Consider the following 25,417-nt stretch of genomic DNA (forward strand, 5'->3'; position numbering starts at 1 on the left):
TCTTAAACCCACTGAGATCCAAGCCCAGAGGCTGTTCCCGTTCCGCAGATAAAGACCAGACTCAGCGTCCTGTTGCTCAAGGCCCTCAAAGGCAGATCCTGGCTGACCCTCTCAGCCCATAACTGGGCTCCTCACACTGGTCCCTGCTGATGCCCAAGCCTAGCTCGTCCCCCGCCCCGCCTTCCTCAGGTAGAGGGAACTTCCTCCTCCACACGTCTCTCATCCCTGGATCTTTGTCTCTGTTGCCCTAGAACCCCACCTGAAACATCTCTGCCACCCCACCCACCTCCACTCGACCCTCCTTTGTCTTGTAGTTCCTCAGGTCTCCGCTCAGACGCCACTTCCTCCAGGAAGCCTTCCCTGCCCATCTGTACTAGTTTAGAGACGGAGGTCAGGGGGTCCCACAACCCACCGGAGTTCCCCGTCACAGCACAGCACTCAATCAATTCTCTGCCCTCGAGAACAAGGGGACATTCCTCGGGGACGCTGACCAGGAATTCTGTGTTTCCAAGTGTGCATCTAGCCCCCCCGCATGATACCTGGGGCCCCGTAAATGCTTCAGTATTTGCAAAAGGGGAGAAAAAAGGAAAGAGGGAAAGAGAAAAGGAAGGAGGGAAGGAAGGGAGGAAGGATGGACCTTCCACTTTGCCTCCATCTCTCTCTCTCCATTCTGACCCTCTGTCTCCTCTCTCTCTGTCTGCACTTACAACATTTACAGTCTCTTGCTCTAACAACCTGGGGACGCGGCGGCTCCGTTTCTGACCCTTCCTCCGCGTCTCCGGCCCAGGTCTCTGGGAGAGCAGGCGGCCCTGCCCCTGGGCGTCCCGCCAGGCACCGCCGCTCTCCAACCTCAAGACATCACGAGTCTCCAGTGGTCGCGCCAGATGTTTCCCCTCGGGGGTCCTTAGGCTTTGTGCCCGGATTGGGGGGCAGGGGTAGAAAGGTCGCGCACCGTCGGTGCACAGCGAGAGGCCTGGAGCCCCAGGCGGAGGAGAAAAGAGGCGGAGAGAGGAAAAGAGGAGGGGGGCGAGAGGGGCGGAGAGAGGCGGACCGGAGTGCGCCGCCCCACCCCCGCCCCCACCCCCTACTCCCGGCACTGCCAGCGCCCTCCCAGCCCAGCCGGCCACATCTGGCGGCTGCCCTCCCTTGTTTCCGCTGCATCCAGACTTCCTCAGGCGCTGCCGGGAGGCTGGGCATCTGGGGCTTGGAAGATACAAAGGGACTGCAGGACCAGCGAGCACAGGCGGTGGCGGCGCGGGCGGGGGCGAGGGGTGCGGAACATGAGCCGCTGAGCCGAGCAACACCGAGGCCACCGAGTCCCGCGGTCCGTCGGAGCGCACGGCTGCGCGGCGGGGCGAGAGCCAGCCAGGCGGCGACGCGGCCACAAGCACAGAGCCAGCGACCCCCGGGGCGACGCGCCGGGCCCGGGAGCGCAATGACTGAGGCGCTAGGGGCCTGGGGTGCGCTCGCCGGCCCCCTGCGGGTGCTCTGCGTCCTGGGCTGCCTGTTGGGCCGCGCCGCCGCCCCGCCGTCGCCCATCATCAAGTTCCCTGGCGATGTCGCCCCCAAATCAGACAAAGAGGTGGCTTTGGTGAGTTGCTCCGCGGGCTTCAACGACCCAAGTTTAAACAAACTCTAGTAGGCAGAGGTTGGTGGTCTCCTCGCCACACCTCCCCTCGACCCGGGGTCGCGGGGCGGGGGAGGGGGGATACATACAACGTGGGGGAGGGGCTTCAGTAACCAGCTTGGCGAGGCGTCTCCGGCCAGCTGGAGACGGGCTCTGTTTGGGAAACCCTGGGGGATGCTTTGTGATTGGAGAAGGCTTTTGATAAACAACTTGGAAACTTTGCGGACCCAGCAGGGGTGCGAGAAACGAGCCGGGGGGAGGGTAAGGGGGGTGCTTTGGCAAACAGCTGGAGAGGGCTTCTCTAAATAACAGGGACACTGTCTAGAATCGGAAAGGTTTGGCAAGGGGGCGGCTTTGTAAACAGCTTTTGAACCCATCTGGGGAGTTGGCTCGCACGGCTCCTGGCAGACGTCTTGGTAGGCCCTTGGCAAAATGCCTCAGGGGTCCCCTTTGCACGCGGTGGGGATCTTTGTAACCCTCCGCGACACTCGGGGAAGGGGCTCTCGCGGCCCACAGTTTGGGTGAACTCTTGCACGCGTTAATTTGGGCGCTCTGAGCCAAGCGGGACTTGGCAAACGCCCGGGAACTCCTGGCACACATCTAGAGAGGGACCTTGAAGAAACCGTTCGCGGGGAACTTTGGGGGAATATTTGGGGCAGGAGTGGAGCCGAGAGCACAGCGTTTTCATCCGGCCCAGTGGGCAAGGTGGCCAGAAGGGTCGGACTCCGGAAAGTTTCCTAGAACTCCTGCAAAGGGAAGGGAGGACAGGAGAGAGGTGGCCAGTGGGGGAGGCAGGGGCAGGCGTAGGAGGCCTGGCGCGTGGGGCGGGGGCGGGGCGGGTGGGAGAGTGGCCTGCAGCCCTCCCTCCTGGCGGGCCTCCAGCTGCGGCTCCGATGCGGTTCTGGGAGCGCCGGCCGCCTGGCTGGAGGGGCTGCAAGGATGCAGCGCTGTACAGGCGGGCTGGGGGCATCGGGAGGGCATTACCCCTTACCTTGTCAGCCCTTCGAGCTGGGGGACCCCTCGAGAGTGGTCCTTCTGGCCCACATGAAATCTTTCACCTTAAGGATTTGCCCTCTGCCCCTGAAATCTTATTCTCTCGCAGCCTAGTTTCTTACTTGCCCCAGACACCAGGGCAGGGCTCCCATGCCTCCTGGTCACCCTGGCAGTCCCTTGTTGGGGTGTGACCCCCCCCAACCCCCGTCCCAGCATCTAAGCCTCTGTCCCCTCTGGATAAATGGGTTGGGGGACCTGACATTTTGTGGGGTGGGGGGGACTACTATTGTTTCCCAAGGGTCTGAAACTGGCTGGCCTCCTGATGCGGCTGTTGGCTGGGGGTGAGGGTGGAGCCTCGGAGCTTGGAGCCTCGGCAGGGCTACCTGGGCCCGGCACCTCCCGCACAGCATACGGGAGTCGGGGTGGCCCAGAGGGGTGCAGGTGGGGCTTGAGAAGCAGGCACAGGGCTCTGACTGCCTGGCTTAAAATCTCTGCACTGCCCAGCTGGCCGGGTCACTTAGCCTCTCGGGCTCAGCTGCTTCTTCTGGAAACAGGGTGATGATGGTCCCTGTCTAGGACGTTTCGAAGTGGCTCACGGTAAGCACTCGTAAGTGCTAGTTGTCATCATCACCATCATCATCATCATCATCATCCCCTGTACGTCTCCTTTCCTGACGTCCCCTCCAAGCAGGGGGAGGGCCCCCACGATCAGGCTCCTGCCTCCTTTCGCCGTGCCCACGCAGCACCCAACACGTTCCACTTTGCCTGTGTCTCCGGTCCGCCAGCCTCCCCACGCAGGGGTCCGCACCCCGGAGCCCAGGTGCCTCCATCCTGTGCACCAGGTCATTGCAGCGCCAGCACGGGGCGTGGACCGTGGGAGGTTCTCAAAGTGTTGGTTGGACAAACACGTGCGCTGGCCAGTCCCTGGCCCTCTGTGGAGGCCTGTTTGGTTTCCGCCCCGGTTGGGGTGGAACCTCCACTCAGCTTCAGCTCATGACGTCCAGGGCCATTTTCTGTTTGGAAATGATGGATCCAGGGTCCGAGCCCAGGTCTGTCTGCTGCGGGAGCGCATGCATGCAGCGCCCCCCCCCCCCCCCCCCCCAGTCTCCGTAGAGGAAAAGGGAGGAGAAGAATCCTTACCTCATCAACGGTGAGGTGGCTTGGAGGGCGACGGAGGTAAAGACAGGCAGCGAACTACAGTTCCACGAGCCTGGCTCCGGAGCAAGAGGGCTTGGGTCCAAATCCAGGCCTGCCGTTTGTGAGCTGGGTGATCCTAGGCACGTTTCTTAACCTCTCTGTGCTCTAGTTCCTTCCCCTGGGTGACGGGGATGGTGACCATAACTACAGTATAGAGTCACGGTGAGCATTCGTGTTGCACGCCGGCTTCGGTCCTGGGGATGTGGTAAGCTCTCAGGTAGCCACGCTCTCTACAGTTCCAATGCCCCTCAGCTGGCAGGTGTTAAAAAGTTGGTTTGGGAACCCAAGACTCCCCAATGCCCGTGAGCCCCTGCATCGTGCCCCGCCATCTGGGCGCTGGGGCTGGGCTGGGGCTGGGTCCCGCAGCTGGCTTTGCCCGGGGACCCTGCCTGCCTAATGGGACTGCTCACCTCTGGCGCTCGCCTCTTCCAGAAATACCTGAACACCTACTACGGCTGCCCCAAGGACAAGTGCAACCTGTTCGTGCTGAAGGACACGCTGAAGAAGATGCAGAAGTTCTTCGGGCTCCCCCAGACGGGCGCCCTGGACAAGCGCACCATCATGACCATGCGGAAGCCGCGCTGCGGCAACCCCGACGTGGCCAACTACAACTTCTTTCCCCGCAAGCCCAAGTGGGACAAGAACCAGATCACGTACAGGTGCCGAGGCAGGGTCCGGGGCGGCGGGGCCTCCGGGCTGTGGGGCACAGGGTTCCCCTGGGCCTCTCTCCACTCCGGGGACCCGGGAGGTGATTTCTTGGGGCTTGGCATCTTCAGGAGTTTGCACACAAAGTTCTTAGGACCTGGCGTCAGACAGACCTGGACTTGAACCTCACACGTCTGGCCGGGAGGCATCAGGCTACTTATTTTTCGGTTCCCGGACGGAGCCTTGGCTTTCCAACCTACAGAATGGGACTGAAACAAAACCTTCCATGCGGGTTGGGAACTCAGCTAGATCAGGTATAGAAAGGGGTTTCCCAGTGTCCAGCGTAGAGGCGCAGTGTGACAAAGGCTGGTGACTGTTATTACTGGGCGGGGTCGTTGGGGCAGGTAGGCGGAACTGCTGCTAATTGGGCTGCTGATTGGGTTTATAGATATTGTGAGTTGTTCCAATTGGCTGTTGACTGAGCTGAGAGCTAGCTCTGTTCTGTACGGCTTGTGCTGGGTTCCCAGGATGAGATTTCTGCCCCATGTCCCCTGTGTGGACCCCCAGCGGGAAGGGAGGGATGAGAGCCCTGAGACAAGGCCTGAAGGTGCTGGCTGACTCGGGACTGCATGGACCTCAAGGTTCACAGGGCAGGCTGTTCTCCCAGTGAGCTCTGTGCATGCATACACACCCACGTGTGACCATTTGTGCACACACTCACACACCCTCACGTGCTTGTGCACACACACCTGTACACCTGTGCACAGACATCACCCTAGCACAGACTTGTGCACTCACGGTTTTACGCACACACTTGCACATGCGTTCACATGCATATGCTTTCTCATTCCTTTGCACGCACGTACACACTCACGTGCATTTCTCCCACCTCCAGGATCATTGGCTACACGCCTGATCTCGACTCCGAGACGGTGGACGATGCCTTCGCCCGTGCCTTCCAAGTCTGGAGTAACGTGACCCCCCTGGAGTTCTCCCGCATCCACGACGGAGAGGCCGACATCATGATCAACTTCGGCCGCTGGGGTAGGCGGGACTGGGGCTGGCGGGCGTTCAGTACAGAGACGGGGGCGCCACCTGCCCACTCGGGAGGCACGGGGGCTTCTGAGGGCAGCTGAGACAGGAGAGTAGAAGCCACAGACACCGAAGTGGCATAGATGGGACCAGACGCCAGAAAGCTACGTGGACGGCGGGGCCGGTGACACACACATGTGAGAGCAGGCGGTCTTCCTGTGCCGTCCAACACTGGAGCTCCTAGAAACGCAAGGCTGCTACCTTTAAATCAGTTGCAATGAAATAAAATTAAAATTCAGGGTCGTGGTCACACTGGCCACATTTCAAGTGCTTGGTAGCTGTGGGGGGCTAGCTGTCGTTGAGCTGAACAGCGTGGAAAGCTCTGTGGGACCACACTGGCAGACACTGAGGGACGCCCCCCTGTGGGAGTGGGGCGGGAAGAGTGGAGCAGTGTGGACGTGGGAGTGAGTGGGAAAGAAGCCGGGGCAATGGTGCCACGCGGGCGGGTGGTGCAAACACCGGCAGTAGCAGAGACACACAGGTGGGCATGTAGACATCGTGAGCGGTATGGGGATATGGGTGAACGGCACAGCCTAAGAAAGAGTGGGGCCGTGTGGGTGGGTGGCCAAGTGGGCGTGAGGCTGAGTGTTGTGAGTACCGGTGAGAGACTCGAGGCAGCCGAGTAGACCTTAGGATGCTAACGGGCATGTCAGCGACTCCCTGCTGACTTGCTGTGTCCCCGTCTTGGGTAACCCCAACAGGAAGGGGACAGATGCCAGGTGGGCTAACGGGCCCCAGCTATGAGTGGGGGTGTGGCTGGGTGGCAGGGCCCAGCAGGGGCGGCTGGGAGCTGAGACCCAGTGCGTTTCAGAGCACGGTGATGGGTACCCCTTCGATGGCAAGGACGGGCTCCTGGCTCACGCCTTCGCCCCGGGGCCTGGCGTTGGAGGAGACTCCCACTTCGATGACGATGAGCTGTGGACCCTGGGAGAAGGACAAGGTAAGAAAGTGACCTTCTACCGCCCACGCATCCTCCGCAGTCCTCTGCCAGTCTCCCGGTAACCTAGCAACAAGCACTGAGCCTCCCCTGGCAGCCTTGGGCACCTGGCTCTGCTCGGGTGGGGGCGGGGAGTCCTGCAGAGTTCTGGTCTCTGAAGAAGGGCCTGGAGAAGTTCACCCCGCCGTCTGTCACCCCTCAGTGGTCCGTGTGAAGTTCGGGAATGCCGACGGGGAGTTCTGCAAGTTCCCCTTCATGTTCAACGGCAAGGAGTACACCAGCTGCACTGACACGGGCCGCAGCGACGGCTTCCTGTGGTGCTCCACGACCTACGACTTCGACAAGGACGGCAAATACGGCTTCTGCCCCCACGAGGGTGAGTCCGTCCGGCCCCAGGCTTCCCAGGCTCCCTGCTGTCCCCTGTCACCTGCACTCCCCCGGCCTGGCACCGCCAGTCAGCCAGCTTCCCCCCGGCTTCCTCCAGACCCCATGGTCCCTCTCTCCCGTGCAATTATTCGCTCAGTGCTTCCACGAAATCAGTTCTGTTTTAAGTCCCACCATGAGCAGCCACGTGTGTGAAATCACAGGTTTGAGGGGCTAATTATTTTTTTTTCTAGCATCCCTTAAATGAACTTAGAACTATGAATATGACACCCAGTGGAACTCTCCAGAACCATTCTGTACTCTCTGGCCAGGACTGGGGGCTCATGGGCCCGAGGAGAGGGTCAGAAGTCTGGCAGTGGGGCTCGGGGACACTGGCCCCGGGAATTTCAGCCATTACCCTGGGTTCTGGTGCCAGCTTTGCGTGCGTGTGTGTGTGTGTGTGTGTGTGTCTGGGCACAGGGCCTGTTCCACCTGCCTCTCTTGGTCTCTTGTCTACTTTTGCTTGTGTCTGCATCTCTGTTGACTTGGTATTTGCGTGTGGGTGTTTGTCAGTGCTCAAACCAAAATTTTCAGGTATTTGGAAGCCATGTAGAGGGAAAATTTTTTTTAGGGTGTAAATGTACATACTCTGTTCCTTTTAAAAACATTGTTGACACACTTCATAATCAGAATTCAGGAAAGATAGGATGTGTAATTTCATGCTCCGTGAAGTCACCCTATCTGGTGATGCTGGAGATCGAAGGCCAGGGACATGGGACTCGGCCCGAGTGGTTTTCTGAGTACCTGCCCTTCTTCCTCCCCCACCCCACAGAGCCCTTGGTCTCTGGGTACCTCTGTCCTTGGGGCTGTCCATTTGCATGTTTATGAGTCTCTGACTTCGCCACCGAGGTCACTGACCACCAGCCATCTTGACCGAAGGATTCTGTTTACGCTTTTAGTACCGGAGCTCACGGGATACTTTATGTTAAGTCAGCATTCAGGCCACTCATAAATCAGAAATCTTCAATAGAAATGCTTGATGTGCCCCGCACGTCCCCACAGGGAGTCAGGTGGCGCGACCCCTGCCGTGTGTCAGCCCTTGTGACGAGCACAGAGCGCTTTGATGCTGGAAGTGGAAACAGCTGTGCTCCATGAGTCGGGGGAGGGCTCTTCCCCGAATTGGACCCTCGCCACGTCCTTGGTCTGTAGCTAGATGCAAGTACGCACGGCACACGTGTCTGGGGCTGGGGGCAGAGGTTCTGGTTACTCAGCCCCTCCTGACTGCTGAGTCAAACGTCTGTTTCCCTTCACTCTCCTGGGGGCGGGGCGGGGCCCGAAAGGAGATAAGGGCTTCCTGGGTGGTAGGAAGGCAGGTCATGGGAGGCCAGAGGCATGGAGGTTAACTCCTCGTCTCTCCACACTCAGCGGCCACCGAGGCGTCTGACCCTGGGGTTGCCTCTTCCCTTAGTCCCACTGTTGCTGGCTGGGCGGGAGAAGGTCTCTCGATGGGGAAGAGGGGGCCGGTGAGGATGAGGGGCCCGAGTCCTGCAGTGGGGGGCCAGGGCCTGGGCTCCATCCTGGTCGTGGCGGAGTTAACGGGGGCTGGTGAGGTCACCTCTGGCGCCGCTGTGCACAGATGGTCCTTGTTACGCGCTTGTGGTTTTGCTCGTTGGCAATTCCCGAGACACACCATTTTGTAGCGGTGGGGCGGAGGAGGGCATGGGGAGGGAGGGGAGAACCCCAGACAGATAAGCACGGACTCAGAATCCCACTGTCTCCCCAAACTCTCCAGTCAGGGCCCCTGTGTCAGGGAAGCCCACTGGGGTGGCCATGACAGGTCCCCAAAGCCACTCTTCCTCATCCCCATCCCCCTTCCCTCCTCCTTGTCTGCCTCCTGCAGGGACCACAACAGAGCCGTCCAGCAAAGCACGCAGGGTTGAAAGGAGGTGAAGCTCTGTGTGTGTGTGTGTGTGTGTGTGAGAGAGAGAGAGAGAGAGAGAGAGAGAAACAGTGAGTGTGCAGGAGAGACATTGAGATCGGTGTGTTTTGTAGTTTCCAGTGACACGCCTTGCCCAGTTCTTCCATTTATGTGACCCTGAGCAGTTCTGGAACCAGGTTGCTCAGTGCCTCAGTTTTCCTACCTACCACATGGAGAGACTCTCGCGATCCTGCTGGCCGAGGATGGCATGTTTAGCAATCCGCACGGTGTGGGCATTGACCCGGCAGAGTGGACGGTGACCTTGGGGCCGAGGCAGGGGTTGCAGGGGCTCCCTGCCGTGTGCCACGTGTTCAGCACTGCACTGTGGGCGGGGTCCCATCAGGGGAAGGATGGGGTGGGCTGGGACGCCAGTGGTACTTCCCAGGAGCTTGGAGAAGCAGCCACGTACCAACCAGTAGCAATGATAGTTAATACTCGTTTCCAAAGGTTTTATTTATTTATTTTCAGAGAGAGAGGGAGACAGGGAGAAAGAGAGAGAAAAACACTGATGTGTGAGAGACATCAGTCCGTTGCCTCTCGCACGCCCCCTACTGGGGACCTGGCCTGCAGCCCAGGACCGTGCCCTGGCTGGGAACCAGTAACCTTTGGGTTCACAGGCCGGCACTCAATCTACGACAGAACCACACCAGCCAGGACCATGATAGTTAATACCTTTTTAAAAGATTTTATTTATTTTTAGAGAGAGGGAAAGAGAGGTAGAAAGAGAGGGAGAGAAACATCAATGGGGGAGAGAAACATCGATGAGTTGCCTCTCGTACGCACCCCAACTGGGGACCAAACCCGAAACCCAGGTGCGTGCCCTGCCTTGGGATCGAACCGGCGACCTTAGACTCCATGGGACAACACCCCGCCCACGGAGCCCCACCGGCCAGGGCGGTCTTTAGTGTGTTAACGGTGCTGTCACCTCACCGGTGCGGTGCTCGGCGGGTGGTCTCACGCCCGCGCCCTCTCCTCTCTCCCTGCCCCAGCCCTGTTCACCCTGGGTGGCAACGCCAACGGACAGCCCTGCCAGTTCCCGTTCCGCTTCCAGGGCAAGTCCTACAGCGGCTGCACCACCGAGGGCCGCAGCGACGACTACCGCTGGTGCGGCACCACAGAGGACTACGACCGGGACAAGAAGTACGGCTTCTGCCCCGAGACCGGTGGGTGTCCCCGTCCCTCCCTGCCTTCTCCAGGGCACCCGCGGGGGCCTCCCCCCCCGCCCCCCGCCTCCCTCTCCCAGGACCGGGCGCTGGTCAGAACTCTTAGTTGCTGGAGGGCCGGGGCGCTGACACCAGCACGGGTGCTGGGGACCCGCAGCCCCCAGGTTCCGCCCAGTGGGTGCAGCCTGGTCCCAGGCCCGCCCAGAGCCCTCTCTGAATGGCCCGCGTGCTCTCAGCCTCCCTGACAATTGTCTCTTTTTCCCTCTGTGTGACTTTGAAGTCTCTTCCTTGCCTTTCTCTGTCAGTAGGAACTCTGTCTGCCCTTCCTCCTCCCCGCCTGCCTCCCCCCTCCCTCCAGCAGGTGTCCCCAGCACCTGCCTTCTGCAGGAGAACAGACGGGGCTTCCGCAGGACCCTCTGTGAGGCCGCTGGCGGCCCAGGGGAGCCTGTGGGCTCTGCGGCCTCTGCCCAGCCCCCCCCCCCCCCCCCCTGCGCCTCTGGCTGCTTGTCCCCGTCCACAGGGGGAGGGACCTAAGTAAAGCTCTGGGGTTAGACGCAGACCCTTCCAGCAGTGTCCGCTTGGGCAGGTTACTTACCCTCTCTGAGCTGTGGTTTCCCCATCCGTGAAATGGGGTAACACGGGGTTTGGCCTTCACAGGGGTATTTTCTGGGGGGCAGCCGGTGAGACGCGTGTAAAGCACTGGACGCAGCCGGTGCTCAGTGAGTGTGGTGTGTTAGTGTGTGCACTGTGCTGCTGCCCCTGGTGGTGGCGGTGGAGGTGGGTTCAGGCGCCTCATGGCCTCTGACCTGTGTCTCTGACTCCGCAGCCATGTCCACCGTCGGCGGGAACTCGAAAGGTGCCCCCTGCGTCTTCCCCTTCAAGTTCCTGGGCAAGAAGTACGAGCAGTGCACCACCGCGGGCCGCGCCGACGGGAAGCTGTGGTGCTCCACCACGTCCAACTTCGACGAGGACCGCGAGTGGGGCTTCTGCCCTGACCAAGGTACAGGCCCCGGCCCTCGGGCGAGACACCGGACCCCACCCCCACCTGGTCTGGAAACTGCCCTGAGCCCCCGCTCGCCTCAGGCTTGGACCGTGCCCTCCCCTTGCCCTGGCAGAGACACTGCCCGTCCAGGGTGGGGACACTCCCTACTCTAGGCCCGCCCACGACAGAAGCACCGCCCATTTTCATTGGACGCAGCGGCCGCTTAGCCACGCCCCTCCAGGCAGAGGCCTGGCTTCCAGTTTAAGTTTAAGACCCCATCCCCCTCAGTACCTGTGTCCACTGAGACTCCTCAGAATGTCACAATGCTGGGCTCGGACAGCTGCCTCCAGGAGCTGGGTGGGCAGAAGAAGGGCGGAGAACAGGAGGCGCTCGCCCTGCCCCCACCCCGCCCTCCGCGCAGCGCGGAGAGCCCCAAAACCCCCCCAGCCCCCACCATCCGTGCGGCACCATCCTTTGTGGAGGTGTGAATGGGGCGGTGCTCCAGACAAAGCCTCGGGAGCAGACTCCAGGCTGGGCGAGCGTGAGCAGGAGACAGGCTGCCACCGTACGGCGCGTGTGGTCAGTGCAGGGAGCAGGGTGCCGTGCTCACTTGGGTCTGTAGGGCTCAGGGTCATTGGACTCACCGATGGCCAGGTGAGAGGGCTGGTCCTGGGCCGGCCAGAAGTGGGTCCACCCCTTTTCACGTGACTTGCCTACCGTTTGACTCATGATGAGGTGGGACTTGGGGAGGCCAGCTGACGGAGGCTGGCCGGAGAGGACTTTCTTACCTACCCCCCCCTCGCCCAGTGCCATGCTAGGACACACCCTGATGTCACCCACTCTGGCCCAGCTTCTGCCTGAAGGTGGGATTCACCATCTGCCAGAATGGTTTGGGGCCCAGACTGGCATGGGGCACCCGGACTGTGTGCTAGCTTCCTAACACAGTGCCCCAAACTGGGTGGGCTCCAACCACAGAAATGGCCCCTCCTCCACTTCCGGAGGCTCGAAGTCTAAAATGGGGGTGTCGGGTGGGCCGAGCTGTGAATGGGGGGTGCTCTCTGCTGCATCCTTCCATTGTTTCGAGGCCCTTCCCCCAGGTTCCACCTTTGTATCTTTTCTTATAAGGACACCGGTCCCATTGGATTCAGGGGCCACCCTGCTCCTGTGTGACTTTACGTTTTAATTTATCTGCAGAGTCCCTGCTTCAAGATAAGGTCACCGTTGCAAGGACTCAGGGTTACGACTTGAGTGTTTTGTGGGGGACATACTTCAACCCACAACAGGGGTGACACAGGGTTTGCCCGCTGTCGGTGGCCAAGCCTGGTAGCCGCTGGAAGTGGGTTCTGCTGCTGCCCCTGGGGCAGGAATGGTGGACCCTCGGGCCAGCCTGTCCCCACGCTCTGACCCATTCGGGGACTCTGCGGAGCAGGTTTTGCCCCTCGTCTTCCTGGAGAAACACAAGAGCCAGGAAGCATGCCGTCGAACCGACAGGACTTCAGGCGGAGGGTTTACGGACGCTTCTCTCTATTTACAGCATGGGGTGGCCCGCCCTGGGCAGGGACGAGGGGACTTTGGCTGACCTTGCGGGAAAGGCGTAGGCATGGTCTGTTAATCCCAGGATTCTCAGGAAAAGGAGAAACCCATCCAGGCCACTTCCAGGGCCCTCTGTCCCTCTGTGGAGTGTCCTCGAATGTCTCCGTGTCCGAGGCCAGGGCCTGACTCCTGTCTCGTCTGCCTCCCTTCTTTCTCCCTGCGGTCCGCAGGGTACAGCCTGTTCCTGGTGGCAGCCCATGAGTTTGGCCACGCAATGGGTCTGGAGCACTCGCAGGACCCTGGGGCCCTGATGGCTCCGATCTACACCTACACCAAGAACTTCCGCCTGTCCCAGGACGACATTAAGGGCATCCAGGACCTTTACGGTGAGCCTGGGGGCGGGGCTCTGGGGGGCTGCGCGGCCTGGGACGGAGGTCCGGGGGTGGGTCAGCAAGGCCCCAGCTGCCCAGAGTCACAGGAAACAAGCAGGAGGCACGAGGGCCGACCTGGTCTGGAGGAGCCAGTACGCCCCGAGGGGACCCTGGGACAGTCCCTTCCCTTCCCAGATAGTGTCAGTGTTCCCACGCCTCCTGGCTCTCCAGCACAGGCGGGGGAGAAAGGGGCTCCCCATCTCTGGGCGAGCACACTGAGACCTAAGAAAAGTTACCCTTGCTGGACCGAGGTCACCAGGTGGCAGCAACCAAGGGAGGTTAGAATCCAGGCGAATTCACTTTGTATGGGTGGAATTTCCCAGCATGCTCCTTGACCGTAATGATACAAGGGGACAGGCTTTTCGTTTCCATAGTGATTCTTTTCTTTTAATGTGTAACGGGAACAGTACAACGAGGATGGAGATCAATTGTTTCTTTATTATTAGGGCTTGCAGTGAGGCTGGAGTTTAAAAAGTCAGTCTGTTGTTTAGGAAAAGTAGGGCTTGAGCCGAGGGTGGGGGGGGGACAGCAGACTTGGAAGGAACCCACGATGGAGGGGGAGGCGCCCGCGGGTCCTGTGCTGCCTCTGCCCCTCACCAGCTGCAAGGGACGGAGCTGGTCTTCACCTCTCTGGACTCAGTCTCCTCACCTGTGCAATGGGAATGACAGTGGTGTCTACCTCCCAGGGAGGGGACTGCTTCGGGGGATGTCAGTGGGGGGCATCACGCAGTGTGAAGGGCCAGGGGTTTGTGGTTTCTCTCTGCTCCCCTCCAGCCCCGCCCGGGCCTCGTGTCCCTCTCCTACCTGGGCTTACACTCAGGCCGGGATACTCCGTCTTCTGATGCTCAGCAGCATGGGTGGGCAGCCCTGGGGCCTCAGCCTGGTGGGGGCACCCCGGGAGCTGGGGAGAGTCTGAGGTCAGGTGTCCCCCCCCCCAGGGCCATCCCCTGACGGTGACATCGACACGGGCACCGGCCCCACCCCCACGCTGGGACCCGTCACGCCCGAGATCTGTGTGCAAGACATAGTTTTCGATGGCGTCTCTCAGATCCGCGGGGAGATCTTCTTCTTCAAGGACCGGTGAGTGGGTGCTGCTCGTTCTCCTCGGCCCTGGACCCCCGCCCCGTTGTTCCTGTACCCCTGCCCCTTGCTCGGGGACCCTGCTGGACACTTTGGAGAGTGGCCTGTGTGGACGGTTCTGGTGCTTGTCCGACCACCTCCAGGTCTCAGCGGCGTGACCACCGCAGGCCTCTCCTTTGCTTTCCGCTAGCCCGTGGGTCTGCTGCCCGTGGGTCTGCTGCCCGTGGGTCTGCTGCCGTGCGGGGTGCTGTGCTCTGCTGCCTCCTGGGATGCGTGGCTGCTCGTGGCAGGAGGCAGAAGCACCGAGGCCCCGTGGGACGGCACGAGCACAGTGAAAGCCTCCCGCCGAGTCGTGTCTGAGAATATCCCATTGAGGAAGCAAATCACGTGGCCACGCCCAACACCTGCTCTCGGGTGGTACCTCCACGTCACGTGGCAGCAGACGTGGCTCTGTGTGTGTTTCTAACGGAGGGAGGGAGGGAAGAATTGGAGACCATACTCCAGGCTGCCACAGGCCGTCTCCCGGAATGGCCTTGACCTCAGATGGCCAAACCGTTCTGTGTACAGGGAGCAAGTCACCCCAGGGCAGACAGAGAAGGGAGGGGCTGTGCTGGAGAGGCCCCCCTCAACTGACCAAGACCCGAGACACATCCAGCTGCCCCAACCTCCCGGGTAATGACAGGCAGTGTTAGGCCTGCATCACAGGACCCATCTGTTATCCGTCCATGCAGACATGCGTGTGGCTGTCCACCCACCCATCATCTGTACCCGTTATCCACATGTCCTCCTCCTCCGTCCATCCATCCGTCCACTCACCCATCTGTGGCGCGAGGTAGTCAGCCGAGCAGGCGGTGGAGCCAGATTGCCGTGGTTAGGGTCCTGGACCTATTACTCACTGGTTGCTTTGTCACAGGCAGATTAGTTGTGTACCTTCTTTGTACCTCGGTTTCCCCATCTGTAAAGTGGGACTAATTTTCCTCCCCATCGCATAGGGCTCTTGGAAGGCTTAGATGAGCTTAGCACTTAGAACAATGCCTGACACCGTGTGTTCAGTCGTATGCTAGCTATTATTGTCAACAGATAATTACTTGGTGTTAATGGTGCCAAATACTTGGCTAGGCTTTAGGAGCTGGGGATGGGGCATGGTTTGCTGGGGGCGGAGGGTCCGCCTCAAGCCTAGATCAGTTTTCTCAGAGAGCGGTCCGGGGCCCCCTGCCCCAGGGCCCCCTAGGGCGTGAGTGTTGGGAGTGAGCGTTTCTGCTCCACCCCCCACCCCCAGGCCCTCCGACTGCCATCTCTGCCCGGGGGGCCGCCCCGGGACTCTGATTTCAGCAAATCCCCCTGATGATTCTGCACATTCAAGTCTGAGCGTCACCAGCCAGGCCTGGGACACGGAGGCAGAGAGCAGTGACAGTGATACGTGGCATAGTGAAAGCCATGAGGCCAAAGAGGCATCAGCAACATGCCCTGTGGACCCATTCGAGTCCAGGAGGCTTTGGCGATAAGGCAGCACATAAGAGGGCCTTTCAGGAGGGGCGGATGCGGACGGGCTGAGATGGGGTGACGGGTTGGGAGGGAGTTTGAGATGAGGGGAGCTGCAGGGGCACAGCTGTAGAGCGGCGAAGGTTCCTGGCTGCTACGGCGTCTGGTGAGGCTGGGAGCCGCCCCGTGTTCTTTGGGGAAGGGCCCCCCTGCCCCGGCGCAGGGCCCAGTCATAGGAGGGGCAGGTGCCAGCAGGGAGACGACACACAGGCACAGGGAGATGAGACGCACAGTGCGATGTCAAGTTGGGCACCATCAGGCCTCGAGTGCCCAGGCCAGCGGGCAGCAGCGGGTATCCATGCTGTCCCATGACCCCCATGACCCCCGTTCCAGGGATGGGGAGGAGGTGAACCCAGGAGGCCCAGCTCCCCAGCAGCACCCTAGCCTTGAGACCTCCTGCGAGGGGAGCCCTGGCCACATACATGTGCCGACGTGAGCTGTGTGGCCCCACGGCAGGGTCAGGGGTCAGAGCCCAGGCCCGAGGTGGAGCCATCCCTAGCCTGACACACTGCGCTTTCAAAAGGACCTGGGCGAAGGCTTGTTTAATGGGCCCAGGGAATTCAGCGCTAAATAGCCAAGCACTGATAGGTGCTAGGCCCTGGGAGGGCGGGGACGAGAAAGGCAATACTGCGGGATGAGTCAGCTCAGCCTTTGGAGCCAGGTCGGGATTTGAATCCTGGTAACGTCTCTGAGCTTCATCTTCCGAATAAGGATCATGACACCCTCCTGGACCAGCTTAAACCAGAGAGAAATTGCTCTAATGTGGTACAAAGTCCAGGGTTAGGCCGCCTCTAGGCACAGAGAGAGGGTCAGTGACTCCGTGGTAACGTTGTCCACTGCCGTCCTCTGCGCCAACTTCATCAGAAGGCTGGGTTCCTCGTGGTTGCAAAGTGGCTGCCAGTGGCGGTTGGGGCTGCAGGCTTCCACATCCAGCAAGAGAGAAAAAGAGAAAGAGAGAGAGAAAGAGATCTTCACATATAAAATGTAAGTCTAGCTGTTAGATCTCATTATGCAAACACAAGTCACGTGACAACTGCTGAATCGCGGACAGATGCCAGGGCAGGCTAAAGAGCCAGTGGTTCTCAGACTCGGGCCTGCATTCGAATCATCGGGAAGGCTTGTGAAAACACAGAGTGTTGGACCCCCAGCCCAGCGAGTCTGGCCCAGTGGTCTTGGGTGGGGCCCAATAATTCACGCATCTGGAGAGTTCCTGGATGGTGTGCTCTGGGAATCCCACTTTGAGAACCTCCAGCTTAATCTCGTCAGAACAGGGGGGTTGGTCCACCTGCAGGGCAGGGGGGATCACAGATGTGGGGGTTCCGTGCGGAAGGACGATAGGGAGATGAATGGACAACAGAGGCTGGGGGTACAGCCAAGAGTGTGTGTTGTAACGTTGTGAGGAGTCCGTTTTACCAGGCACCTGGAGTGCTGGCACTTAGTAGGCCCTCAGGAAAGATAGCTCAGGCTCTTGCCAAAGCGTACAGCTCCATCCCAACTCCGGAAATGCTTTTGAGTGCCACCAGCCCCTGCCTCAGGTGGCTCCTCATCTAGTAGGAGAGCTAAGACATTTAAAAAAAAAATCAAACTACTATTTCAGGTACTCAGTGTTGACTTTTAAGAGGCTCAGAGGAGGAGTAATATAATGTGGACAGAGGTAGTTAGGGAAGGCTTCCTGGAGGAGGGAGCAAGAAGGGAGCGCAGGGAGGTTGCTTCTTGGCCTTGGCATCTGGCAGAGGGAACTCTGTCCATGCCCCAGGCCTTCTCCCACCTTCCTTTGACCTTGCTTCCCTCCCAAGGCGTCACTGCCCGGATGTTTCTGCATGGTCGGGGGGCGGGGGGGCACAGCTGCACAGTGACTGAAGGTGTGTGGTCCCCCTTCTCCCCCCTCAGGTTCATCTGGAGGACGGTGACGCCAGGCAGCAAGCCCACGGGGCCCCTGCTGGTGGCCACATTCTGGCCTGAGCTTCCAGAAAAGATCGACGCCGTGTACGAGGCCCCGCAGGAGGAGAAGGCTGTGTTCTTCGCAGGTCTGTGGGAGGGGCGGCCCGCCGGGCCCTCTGCCCGACGCTTCCCGGGCGCCTGTGGGCGTCCCCGCTGCTCTATGGCTCTTCCGGCCGTCGTTTCCGACAGCGCGGGTTCCTGTGGGCGGGTGGCTCAGGCACCAGCATCAGAAACCGCTGGCCCACCGCGGGAACACTCATGAGCTCTAATTCTTTTTCAGTCCTTTTGATTTGTTCTCTAGAAGGAAAATCGCAGGTTAGCACTGCTGTCTCTCACACCAGCTAGAGCCTTTGGCAGGCAATGACTTTAGTTAGAATGAAAAGAACGATTTGCTTTCATTTTTAAGTTTTTAAATCCATGTACTTGTAAAGATTTCACAGTGGATTTCTTGAAAGCAAAATACCAAGTAAATAATTGTATAAGGAGCCTCTCGAAGTGGTAGAAATCATCAGGACGGGGTCTCGTGGCTAACACCGGGGGACCCCCGCTTATCCCGCATCGGTGGGAGCACCTGCCCTCGCAGAGCCTGCAGACGAGTGGGGAGACAGACACCCAGGCTGCCACAGGGGGCGGGCAGTGAGCGCTGCGATGGGAGAGGGAGGACCGGCAGGGTCCCCCTGTGCTGGCCTGGCCTGGGGCCGCGGGGACGGCTCAGCCCACACTGTGGGTACGTGATCTACCAGGCGGCGCTCCGTCTCCTCCACCCCGGAGCGATCGTGGGCTGTGGCCGAGGTGCCTCTTCGTGGCGGGCGAGGCATTCGGAGTGCACGGCTTGGTCAGGGGAGGGAGGGCTGGACCCACCCCCACGCACCTCCTCAGCCAGGCACCTTCTGTAACCAGCTGTCAGACTGGCCTCGTGAGCCCCGATCTGGGCTTTGAACCCAGAACTGGGCAAGAAATGTGTCCCCACTGAGAACAGCCAGGTCGCTGGCCGGCAGGTGATGGGAGGCACGGGCTGGTGGGGCATCTTAGCACCGGTCCCCGACCCACCCTTTGCCTCTCCCCAGGGAACGAGTACTGGGTTTACTCGGCCAGCACCCTGGAGCCGGGCTACCCCAAGCCGCTGACCAGCCTGGGGCTGCCCCCCGACGTCGAGCGAGTGGACGCCGCCTTTAACTGGAGCAAGAACAAGAAGACCTACATCTTTGCTGGCAACAAGTTCTGGAGGTAAGCGGGGCAGCAGAGCCGCCTGCATGGATGTGGGGAAGACACTCTGTGGCTTTAGGCCTCCTGGGTCAAGTTCAGAGGTTGTGGGGCCAGGGATGCCCCCTCCCTGGCCTCTAACCGGCCAGGACCGCAGCCCCTTGGACAGGTCATCGGAGGTGACCCCTCCTTGTGCGGGTTCTTGGTACAGTTCTGGCCGGAACCGCCTTCCCCTTCTCAGAAGTCTTGATGCCGCCCCTGTCTGTCTGGTCCGGGGTTTCACAATTTGGGGTGACTCACTGAGGAAGGGGGTAATTAAACGAAGACAATGGCTGCTCCTGCTGACATTATATCCCGGGCACTCTTCCAGGGACTTCACGAGACCGGTGTGATTGGTATTATTCCCACTTTATAGACGGGGACATCTGGGTTCACAGGTTCAAAGTCTGTAGCTTCGAGTCACACGGCCAGGCAGTGGCAGTTTGGGATGCGGACCCCGGCATTCTGGCTCCCAGAGGACATACTCTGTATTCTCCACTCTTCTGCACTGAGCCTGAAATGTAGTAGGGTGCCAAGAAATGGGGGGGGGGGGGGTGGAGGCAGGGGTGGAAGAGGGCAAAATAGGAGGAAGACAGAGGGGTGCACCAGCTTCCCTCAGGAGCCCGAGTTCGAATCGGACCTCAGAGGAGGCAGGAGGCACCCGCTGGCGTGTCTGCACCAGGCCCGGGGGCTGGGGGTGCAGGCTGGCAGGGGCCAGCGGGAAAGCAGGCAGCGCTCGCCTCCAGGCTATCTCAAGGGAAGGATTCACTTCTGAGAGGCCATGGTCAGGGCTAAGGGTCAAGGGTTAATGTCTAGGAATGGTCAGTGCAAAGCAGTCTCCATTTGATTAAGCATTGTCCACCTCCCCAGAGAAGGAGACTGTGGTCCAACGTGCACTGCTGGCCACAGAGCCAGGACTGTAGCCGCCTTTCCTGTCCTCTCCCCCCGCACCCCTCCACGGCACCCCACGGGCCCTCTGGTCAGTGGGGAGGGGCGGCTGGTGCAGGTGGTCGGGTGGCTCCAACCACTCACGCCCCTTGCATGGTTGCCACTGCATCTGTCACCCTCGGCCAAGGGGAGGGCCCTTGGTCTGCCATCCCTGAAACAGTCCTGCCAGCCCCCCTCCTACTGCAGGCCCTGTTCCTTCCACTTTCTCCTCCCACCAGCCCCACCCCCAGCTGCCCCGCATTCAGCATTCAGAAGCTGCTTCTGTCCCAGGCTGCCCCCGTGTCGGGGTGGAATTCCAGACGGATTGCTGAGATACTTAGCAACTTAAGCTGATTGGTATCTCCAGCCTCAAGAAAGAACACAGTCAGCCATGAAACCACAGAGTGGGCCTTCTGCCCACAGGCTCCAGAACATTTCCCGGTGCACACACCCACGGCCAGTGGTGCCCTGGTGTGGTAGGCGGGTGGTGCCCCGAATCTCCCGATCTCAGAATGTGGGCAGTGAGAGGCGCAGATTCGCAGACGTGGACCTTAGACTCACAGAACCCCGGCGTCTTGGAGTCACGGTGTTGGAAGGACTTTTCAAAGCGTCCTCCAACTTTCCGTATGTGAACACAGAGGAACAGACGTGCCCATGTGGGAACACGAGTGTGCACACCTGTGCACACACCCGTGCATGCCTGCACACCCACAGCTCAGGCGGCCTACCAGAGGCCCCAGGCAGGGTTTCCAGAAGGGACAGATCTATCTCTCAGGAGAGGCGGTGAATGAGCTCGAGATACTGGTCCTGGTTGGTGGAGCATCTGCAGGGGGCCCGAGACCCCCTGGCTGGAGAAGGGGGGAGAGACCTAGAGGGACAGAGGACACGTCGCTGCCTCCAGCCTGGGCATTCCCTCCTTCGTGCCAGGCTCAGCCCCTGCTTCTGGAAGCTTCTGCTAAGCCCTTCACACATCTGTCCGGTATCTCCAGCGTGCCAGGCACTGAGCTAGGTGCGGAAACCCAGTGCTCAGGGAATAGTCCCTCCCGCCTTGTGGAGCTTGCAGAAGAGGCATAAACACATTTGAACGAGACGATAAGGGTTCTTGTGACGGGCCCTGCACTCCGTGCCAGGCCTGAGGCTGCACGTTTCCCCCGTACTCCTCACGGGAGGTAGATGCTAGTGTTGGCCCCATCTCCCGGGCGTGGGGGCTGAGGCTGCTGTGCCCAGAGGCTGCGCCGTGGAGAGGCGGGGACACAGGTGTCTGTGTTCCTGACGCCAGTGGCAGAGGGCAAGTACAGAGTGTCGCAGGGAAACCTTTCAGAGCACTGTGCCCGTGAGCGGGGACACTGCGGGGAGACTCTGGGGACGGAGAGGAAAGGGAAGAGAAACGAGCCTCCTCAGAGCATCTTCTGGTGCCACGATGCCGTGCTCCTCCCAGAGGAAAAGAGCATGGAAGCAGATCAGGGCAGTTCTCTGAGCCTCAGTTTCCTCATCTGTAAAATGGGCTTGACTCCTGCCCACCCTAATTTCTGTGGCTAGAAAGTGAGGGACATGAGGGCGAGGAAGAGGCAACCTGGCTCTGAGCCCTTGTCACTCTAAATGCTGTAGGTCGAGGGGTCAGTGGCGGTGATGCCGGGGGAGTGCTGGGGGGGTTTGAGCTGGGACACTTGGCGTTGGTACCCCAGCTCACGAGGGAGCGTGTCAGGTTTTGCCAGAAGTCTTAATGATGGGGCTGGGGTGAAAGGAGGCTTTGTTGGCAGTCCTCGGGGTGCAGGGCCCCTAGAAGGGAGCTCCGAGGGGAAGCTGTGGCTGGCGTCTGGGGTTGGGGGGGTCTGGCTGGCCGAGGGGAGGAGGAGGTGGTGAGAAGGCCCAGTGGAGGAATGCTTGGCTGTCACCGGGGTGGCACTCAAACATGGGTCTGCCTAGAAAATTTGCGCCACACATGCAAGATGCTGTCTGATTTACTGCGCCATCCACAGGCACACAGTGGGAGCTCATTAAATACTTACAGAAGGGAAGGAATCGAAATGACCCCAGCATTTAAAAAGTTCTCCAAAAATGAAAGAGACAGAGGTAGTGTTAGCTGGGAAGAAGAACATACCAACTAAATACTCGAGGGATTGACTCAGATCAGAGGCGGGGCCCAGGGTGACCACGCAGCCAGGACAGCTGAGGTCACAGGAGGTCCACCCAGTGGCTGGACAGGCCTTGGACTCACGCACTACTCTGCATTGTAACCTGCCGTCCCAGCCAAGATCACCTCCCAGGACGGGCACTGTCATCTCCACTGGACAGATGCCGAAGCGGCTATTTGGCCAGGCCACCCAGAGCGAGAAGGGTGGGGCGGGGCCCGTCCCTGGACGCCTGGCCCAGCGCTCGCTCGGCACATGGCAGCAGGAACTGAATGAAGTTTGCACTGGAATTAGTAGTTCCCAAACACTCGGCCAAGGACCAGATCCTTTGCGTGTGTTGTTTTACTTTGTACATGTGTTCACTGATACATTAAATCCAATAGAACCCCACCTCCCAGCTGGTGAAAGGGAGGCTCAGACAGTCGCTTGCAGCCCTGGGGCCAGGGAGGCGTGGGTTGGACCACCACTGAGAAGCCGCAGGCCCCTGGGAAGCCCTTGGTCTGTGACGCAGGTCTTACGGTAATAGTCGAGCCACCGGATTGTCACATGGGGTGGCCGAGAAAGTAAATGAAAAGTGTTGAATACGCCCCTTCAGTGTTAACCGTCATCCCAAGCTTGTGTTTATGGGACTGTGCAGGGCCCGTAATTAGTGGGCGGTGCAGTTGGGATGCGGACCCGGACCTGACAACGTGTGCTTCCTTTCCAGCAGGAGGCTTCCCTGCAGGGCTGGGTCCGGTTTCCCAGGCCCACCCAGGGGGGCCCCCCTGGAGGGGTGGCCTTCCTTTAGGGAGACCCCACTGGTTCACCATGTGTGCTTCCTCCCAGATACAATGAGGTGAAGAAGAAAATGGACCCCGGCTTCCCCAAGCTCATCGAGGACGCCTGGAACGCGGTCCCCGATAACCTGGACGCCGTGGTGGACCTGCAGGGTGACGGTGAGCCGCCCGGGCCTCTGGCCACTTTCTAGGACTCCCCGCCCCCACCCCGCACCCAGGCGCTACCAGCACACACTCCCCTCATTGTGCAGGGAGGCCTGCGGTGCCTGGGGAAACAAACCAGCCCCTTCAGCCCAGCGCTGGGAAGGCATCCAGCCCCCTGACCTCTGCTCGCTCAGCAGGCTCCAGGCGGTGGGACCCAGAAAGGCCCCTCGCAGCTGCAGGGCCCGGAGCCAGGGGAGGGGAGGGCGGGGGCCTGCGGGGCGGGGAGCAGGAACGTGGGCTCTGTGCCCTGCATTCATTCTGGGGCTTGATCCAGGCCCTCTTGGGTTCCACAGGACGCCTTGTCACCGCCTGCCCTTAGCAGAAGGATGGCTCCACTTGAGACAGGACAGACTTTGTCATGCCCTCTTGCTGACGTGGCAAAGATCCCCATTCAGCTCGCTTTGCCCCTGGTCCCTTGCTGAATTATACAACCAGTATCATCAAAGGGTAGAATTTGGAGTTTGAAAATCATATTCCTCAAGAGACTTCTGTGAGCTCTCCAGGCCCTGGAAAAGGTCCAGTTTGGCTTTTTAGAGGCAATTTTAATTTAATTCCACAAAGATTTGTTTTATTTTTTGAGCCCCTGTCATATGCTGGCTATGCACATGGCCCTGACCTCCAGTGAGTGGCTCGTGGTCTTAATGTGTCCAGCAAAATGCAGTGTACCATCAGGTGCTAGCTGAAGGATTATCTTCAGGAATAAGCAACTAGTGAGCACCTACTATGTGCCAGGGTTTTAAAGGAAGTAAATGAGACTATGTATGTCAGGAGTCCCAAGTTCCAGAGCCCAGAGGGGCCGGACCAGTAGCACAAATGAGTGAAGTAGGCAAGGCACACAGTAGGGAGTGGTGGGGTCTGTGGCAAACCAGAGAGTTTGTGGCTTACTTACCGGAGACAGTTGCTTTTCTGCTTCTGAGGATTGCAGCCCTGCATGAGCAGCATATGGTGTTGCTGCATATTCTCTTTTAAGAGGAAGAAAAAAAATTCTGTATTTTCTTGTGAAATGTCCAGATGTTTACACAGTGGCAACTTACTCAGATGAGATTGGGCGCATTCAGGGTGATATGGCCGTACTTATGCACAATTCAAATCAAACAGAACCAAAAAAAAAAACATGTGTCGGCCACAAACCCCCATCTGGGGGCCGAGAGGATGAGCAGCCGCCTGGTTTGTTGCCTCCAGTACACGGGAAGCACTCAGTGCGGGGACTGTGCTCAGCGAAGTACTGTTGTTTATATTAACAATCGCATTTTGTCTAACTTCACCCTCACCGCAAGCCCTAAGAGGCTGGTATCTTTATCCCCGTCCTCAAGATGAAGACGACAGGGGCTCAGGGACCTCACTTCCTCAGCCACATCCCTTTCTCTAGCCCCAGAGGGGGGTCCCCTCGGGTTTAAAAGCTTCATCCCGGTGGCTGCAGGCTTCCAAAGCGCTGGGAGCCTTCCACGTACCAGAGTGTCCGAGGGTAATCACAGCCTCTCTCCTTTCCCGTCCCAGGCCACAGCTACTTCTTCAAGGGCATGTATTACTTGAAGTTGGAGAACCAAAGTCTGAAGAACGTGAAGTTCGGAAGCATCAAATCCGACTGGCTGGGTTGCTGAGCCGGCCGCCACTCCCGCGGGCCCTGCGTCCCCACCCCCGTCTGCACGTGGGGCCCTGGGCGCCGGGGAAGGACCCAGGAGGGCCCAGCAACCTCCAGCTCTGCGGTTACTCTGCATTCTCCCCGCCACCTGGTGACTTGAGATCCCAGACAGTGGCTGTGCCCCGTGCCCACGGAAAGGTGCTGACTGTACTCCTACCAGGTGCCCCTCGCCCCTCCGGATCCCACCAGCCCTCCTGAGCCTCCCCCAAGAGGTGCTTTGATATCCTCAACGCGGCCCCGCCCCGGGCTGCCCTGGTGCTGCCACACTTCAGGCTCTTCTCCCCCCACAACCGTCGCACGGCGCCCTCGGAGCCAACAGAGACTGTCTCAAGAGGGCACTGGTGGCCCAACAGCCTGGCCTGGCCTGGGGCAGCGGGGGAAGGCGTGGCCAGGAGGCCGCCTGGACACCCAGCTTCTCACACTGCTGGCTGCCTTAGGACCTTCCCCACGTCAGCGGTTTGCTTTGTGTACGCACTTTGTTCTTTTCTTTCGATCCTTTCTTGTTTCTCCACTTTCAAATTGCATCTCCTGACAGAAGGACTCAGGCCGCCTGAAGTCACTGCACGAAGCATCTCAGCCCACCTCACTGTGGTCCCCCCGTTCACTCCATGTAGTCCAAGCCTAGCCCATCACGGCCTCCACTGGATGGAGGAAAACCAGCCCGCGGCTTCTCGCTCAGCCCTCCCCTCCCTGCCCTTCAACCGTTCCCCATGGGAAATGTCAACAGGTATGAATAAAGACACCAGCTGAGTGGCAGTGTTTGCCTCTGTACGGAGCCTAGAAGAGGGAACTTACAAAGTCTAAGCCTCTGCTCCCCAAAGGGCACGGGGGACATTGGGGAGATCCTCAAAGGGTGTGTCATGTGAGCTGGGGTCCCTCTGTCCCACAGACAGAGCCCTCAAGCAGCAGTGCGTGATTCTGTGACTGCAATTCCAGGGTCTTGGTCAAGGTCCCCTTCCTGTTGGAGTCTCCGTTTCTTTGTTAACAATA

The 25,417-nt window shown here is 59.7% G+C and overlaps 1 protein-coding gene across 1 annotated transcript; it reads left to right on the top strand.

The window, feature by feature from the left end:
• The first annotated feature begins 1,106 nt into the window (after window positions 1-1,106).
• Window positions 1,107-25,183, top strand: MMP2 (matrix metallopeptidase 2). The gene is made up of 13 exons (XM_028502005.2): window positions 1,107-1,591; window positions 4,250-4,476; window positions 5,358-5,506; window positions 6,366-6,494; window positions 6,694-6,867; window positions 9,822-9,995; window positions 10,822-10,995; window positions 12,741-12,896; window positions 13,880-14,021; window positions 17,454-17,590; window positions 18,572-18,731; window positions 22,631-22,740; window positions 24,283-25,183. Exons 1-13 carry the CDS (start codon window positions 1,436-1,438, stop codon window positions 24,384-24,386), a joined length of 1,992 nt encoding a protein of 663 aa, XP_028357806.1. The 5' UTR covers window positions 1,107-1,435; the 3' UTR covers window positions 24,387-25,183.
• Window positions 25,184-25,417: the final 234 nt, after the last annotated feature.

The sequence above is a fragment of the Phyllostomus discolor genome, chromosome 12 (genome assembly GCF_004126475.2).
Source record: "Phyllostomus discolor isolate MPI-MPIP mPhyDis1 chromosome 12, mPhyDis1.pri.v3, whole genome shotgun sequence".
Taxonomy (NCBI): Eukaryota; Metazoa; Chordata; class Mammalia; order Chiroptera; family Phyllostomidae; genus Phyllostomus; species Phyllostomus discolor.